The 4,706-nt window shown below is 41.8% G+C and overlaps 1 protein-coding gene across 1 annotated transcript; it reads left to right on the top strand.

Moving 5' to 3' along the window:
• The first annotated feature begins 1,685 nt into the window (after positions 1 to 1,685).
• On the top strand, positions 1,686 to 2,492 carry LOC110578089 (cell division cycle-associated protein 3-like). Its single transcript, XM_044915826.1, is given in 1 exon segment — positions 1,686 to 2,492. A coding segment is annotated over 1 exon segment (807 nt).
• The last annotated feature ends 2,214 nt before the right edge of the window (positions 2,493 to 4,706 follow it).

Genomic DNA, 4,706 nt, shown 5'->3' with positions numbered 1-4,706 from the left:
GTAAAGCTGCCATGGAAAAAATTAAAAATAGAATTATCATATGATCCAGCAATTCTACTTCTGGGTATATACTCAAAAGAATTGAAAGCAGGGCCTCAAAGTACATATCTTATATATATCATATATATATAAAGATTTTATTTATTTATTTTAGAGAGCAAGAGCTCGAGTAGGGGGAGGAGCAGAGGGAGAGAATCTCAAGCGGACTCCATGCTGGGCATGGAGCCTGATGCAGGGCTTGATCTCATGACCCTGAGATCACAACCTGAGCCAAAATCAAGAGCCAGATGCTCAACTGACTGAGCCACCCAGGCACCCCTATCCACCCATGTTCATAACAACATTGTTCACAAAAGCCAAAAGGTAGAAGCAACCCAAATATCCATCGATGGATGAGTGGATGTATAGAAAGTGGTATATACACACAATGGAATATCATTCAGTCTTAAAAAGGAAGGGAATGCTGACACATGCTACAACATGGATGAACCTTGAGGACAGTATGCTACATGAAATAAACCAGTCACAAAAAGACAAATACTGTGTGATTCCACTTATATGAGATACCTAGAGTAGTCAAACTCATAAAAACAAGAAGTGGAATGGTGGTTGCCAGGGTCTGGGTGGGAGGACCTGGGAAGTTGTTGTTTAATGAATATAGAGTTTCTTTTCTGCAAGATGACAAAGTTCTGGAGATCTGTTGGACAGTGATGTGAGCATACTTAACATTACTGAATTGTACACTTAAAGTGGTTAAGATGGTAAATTTTATGTTATATGTATTTTACCACAATTAAAAATTTTTAAAAGTGATTGGATCCCTACTCCCACCAACTTCAGGAATTCTTTTTCAGCATCTCTGATAGGTGATTATTCTCTTTTGTTCTGAAACATCCAGGGACAAGAAACCCCAGCGTTACTAAATGCCATGATGGGGCAGTTCTACTTGATTTAAAAAATGTTTTCCTATTTGGAGCTGAAATGACTTGTGCTGTAGGTTATTAGATACAGATTAGTTCACTGAAGTAAGTTGACTCCTTGTATATGACACACTTAAGGATTTGAAGAAATTTAGATCTTTCCTAAAGTAAATATTCAGGACATAGTTTCCAAACCATTTGAGGAAGATGATTTGGGTGTAGATACAGGTACTTACTGCTTTTGAACTATGAGATTTTTAGCATCTCAAACACTCTGCACCTCAATTTCATTCATTCATTCACTTAACCAATCTTTATTAAGCTCTATTTTTTTAACCAAACCCTGTCCAAGGTACTAGGAATATAACATTGAACAAAACAGACATAGTCACTACCTTCATAAAGCAGGTAATCCAGGGGTGCCTGGGTGGCTCAGTTGTTAAGCATCTGCCTTCAGCTCAGGTCATGATCCCAGGGTCCTGGGATCGAGCCCCGCATCGGGCTCCCCGCTCCGCGGAAGCCTGCTTCTCCCTCTCCCACTCCCCCTGCTTGTGTTCCCTCTCTCGCTGTATCTCTCTCTGTCAAATAAATAAAATCTTTGAAAAAAATAATAAATAAATAAAGCAGGTAATCCAGTGAGGAGTAAAGATCATTAAACAAGGAGTTGAGGCTCGAGCTGCTGTGCACCCAAAAGAGGAATCGGGGCTTGGCGTCCCCTCCTCGCCTCGGGCCAGGCCCTGCCCCACCTTATTCTTCCTGGTTGAGATGGGCTCAGCCAAGAGCGCCCCAGTCACTCCGGCGCAGTCTCCGCCGCACAACAAGCTTCTGGCCCGAGTGGCGGACCCCCGTTCACCTAGTGCTGGCATCCTGCGCACTCCCATCCAGGTGGAGAGCTCTCCGCAGCCAAACCTACCAGCAGGGGAGCAGCTGGAGGGTCCCAATCAGTCCCAAGACTCAGATCCCCGCTCTCCTACCCTTGGCATTGCACGGATACCTATGAAGACCAGCAGCGGAGAACCCCCAAGCCCACTGGTGAAACAGCTGAGTGAAGTATTTGAGACTGAAGCCCCCAAATTGAATCTGCCCCCAGAGCCTGTTCTGCCCTTAGAGGCAACTTCATCTTCTGAATTGGACTTGCCTCTGGGCACCCAGTTTTCCCTTGAGGACCAGATGCCACCCTGGAGCCAGACTGAGCTCCCCTCCAAGCAGGTGTTCTCCAAGGAGGAAGCAGGACAAACCTCAGAAACCCCCATGGCCAGCCAGGGCTCGGACAAGCCCTTGAGAGACCCTGAGACTCCCCGATCTTCAGGTTCTAAGCACAATAGACGGGAAGCAAATGGCAAGGTACTAGGGAGATCTCCCCTCACAATCCTACAGAATGACAACTCCCCCGGAACTCTGACACCATGACAGGGTAAGCGGCCTTCTCCCCTGAGTGACAATGCTAGGGAGCTAAAGGAAGGGGCCATTCTGGGAACTGGACGACTTCTGAAAACTGGAGGCCGAGTGTGGGAGCAGGGCCAGGACCAGGACAAGGAAAATCAGCACTTTCCAAACTTGGTGGAGAACTAGGCCAACTATGGCCCCAGCACTGGCTTCACTGAGGGTCTAGTGATGTTGCGTCCCCTCAACCCCATCTTTCCCTGGGAGACTGGAAAGGCTTGTTGTCTTCAGCTACCCCCCCCCCAAACTCCTAGCTTGGGGACTGCGCGCTTTCTTGGGCTCTCTTTGTGTCTCCTGTGTTTCTTGTATATTAAAGAAAGTGGTTTAAAAAAAAAAAAAAGATCATTAAACAAGTGTTAGCAAGAAATTGAGACAAGCACCAGGAGATGGAAATTACAGGATTAAATGGGAGCATGGAACAGAATCATCGAACCTTGTTTTGGGACTGGGGTTAGATTTCCCCTGAGAAGTAACGTTTAATGTAAGCCATTAAGAATATACAGCAGTTTGCCAGGTGAGGAGCATCTAGAACCAAGCTTATGTGGTTACCAGGAAGATTAAACTGGATAAAATAATTTAGAAAAATGTTATCCTCATGCTCTCATGTACCCCTATGGATTCAACTCTTTTAGACTCTACTCTCATTTATGGAGCTGCTCTGTGCTCTGTGCTGGCTTCCCATATCTTATCTAATTTATTTATGACAACCTCATGAAGATGACTCAAAGTGCTGTCATCTTTTAAATAAAGTGACAAGAACTATCCCATTTTGGACGACATTATGCAGAGTGCAATGGGAAAACACAAAGAGAATGAAATACCTTTGCTAATAGTATATTATGAAATGATAAGTCATTATGATTACCATTACTTTCTTACATATTTGTGTCTGGACACAATGACTAATGTAGCTTGCAGTTTCATTAATATTCTAGATGCTGAACTGTTGCTCTTGAATTTGTGGTCCTGCAAGTATTTTCTTTTTCGTTCTTACAAGAATTCTGTCCATTTAGGTCTCCTTCCCATATGCACTTATGCAACTGATTTTTGGAAATTAAATGGACACATTTCATGTTACCCTACAAATTTTTACTTAGTTGACTTGGACACTTTATTCTAGTCTGTCAGGATAATCTTGAGTTCTGCTTTTGTCATTCACGTTAGCTCTTTTTCATTAGATTTGATCTTTTCCCTTCTGAGGTGTGAGATTCATCAACTAAAGTAATAGCCCTACTTTATTTCCTTTGCTTCTGCTGACTCCAGGTTGAGCAAACTGGAGTCACTGCTAGCTCTCCTCTGTCTCAAGCTCCTATGAAGATATAGGCTGAAGCAAGATTCAATAAGCTTCTCCCATCCCTTCTCATTGGTGAGGTTGATTATTAAATCTTACTCTCACACTCTGGGATTTGATGGCCCATTCATACCTTTTGGGTACTTCCTTTTGCTCCTGATTATGTGGGCATCCTTAAGATGACGTGCAGACATGCCCCTTTCATAGGACATCACATTCCATATCCTGACCTCCCTACCCCCTCACCCTATCACTTCCCTATCTGTGTGCTAAGAGTATACTCCCCACCCCAAATACTTAATGCTTTGCAAGTGGTTTGGCAGAGGGGGACATAAAAGCAAGGAAATAATTTTGTTCACATATTTGACATGAATTATAATTACTTATGCTTTTTATAGAAATCTCATTGTTTCTTAAAATCATTGCATTCATTAAAAATTTTATGCATGCCACACATGGGCATAGTATAATACTTTGCATCATTTACATCATCAGTGTGCTTGTTTCCACTTATTAAAGCTTCATTTTTCAATATTACTCTACTGTGTTACCTTATGTTCCAAAATGTTCTTTAAAAAATGTATCATTGCCTCCAAGTAGTTCTTTGAAACACAAAAGTCATGAAAATAATAATGATATTATAAATGTAAACTGTGGAAAGATCTCCATACAATGCAGAGTGAAGAGAAATTTAAAATAATATTACAAATTATGGAAAGGTCTTCATATAACATAGAATGCTGAGTAAATCTCCAGCCCAAAACATGGAAACATAAAATGTAATAATACATATCTGAAAATGTATTTTATTGGACTTGCAATCCCATTTGCTTCTGCTGCCCCAGGAACTGTCAGTTTTAAATCCTTGCAAATACTGACGGATAGCCAAAGAAATGCACCATTTTCAAATAAAATAGGAACCTCTTTGGTAATCCAGTCACTTTTTCCCCTGTCCTTGCACCAAATAGCACTTGCTAGTATGATTTAAGTGAATTGTATATCCAAATGTAGAAGAGAGTCCAAAACTCCAGAGGCATTATTCAAAATATATA

This window comes from Neomonachus schauinslandi, chromosome 5, assembly GCF_002201575.2.
Source record: "Neomonachus schauinslandi chromosome 5, ASM220157v2, whole genome shotgun sequence".
NCBI lineage: Eukaryota > Metazoa > Chordata > Mammalia > Carnivora > Phocidae > Neomonachus > Neomonachus schauinslandi.
Note: the sequence above shows the minus strand (reverse complement) of the source record. Positions and strands in the feature narration are given on the sequence as shown.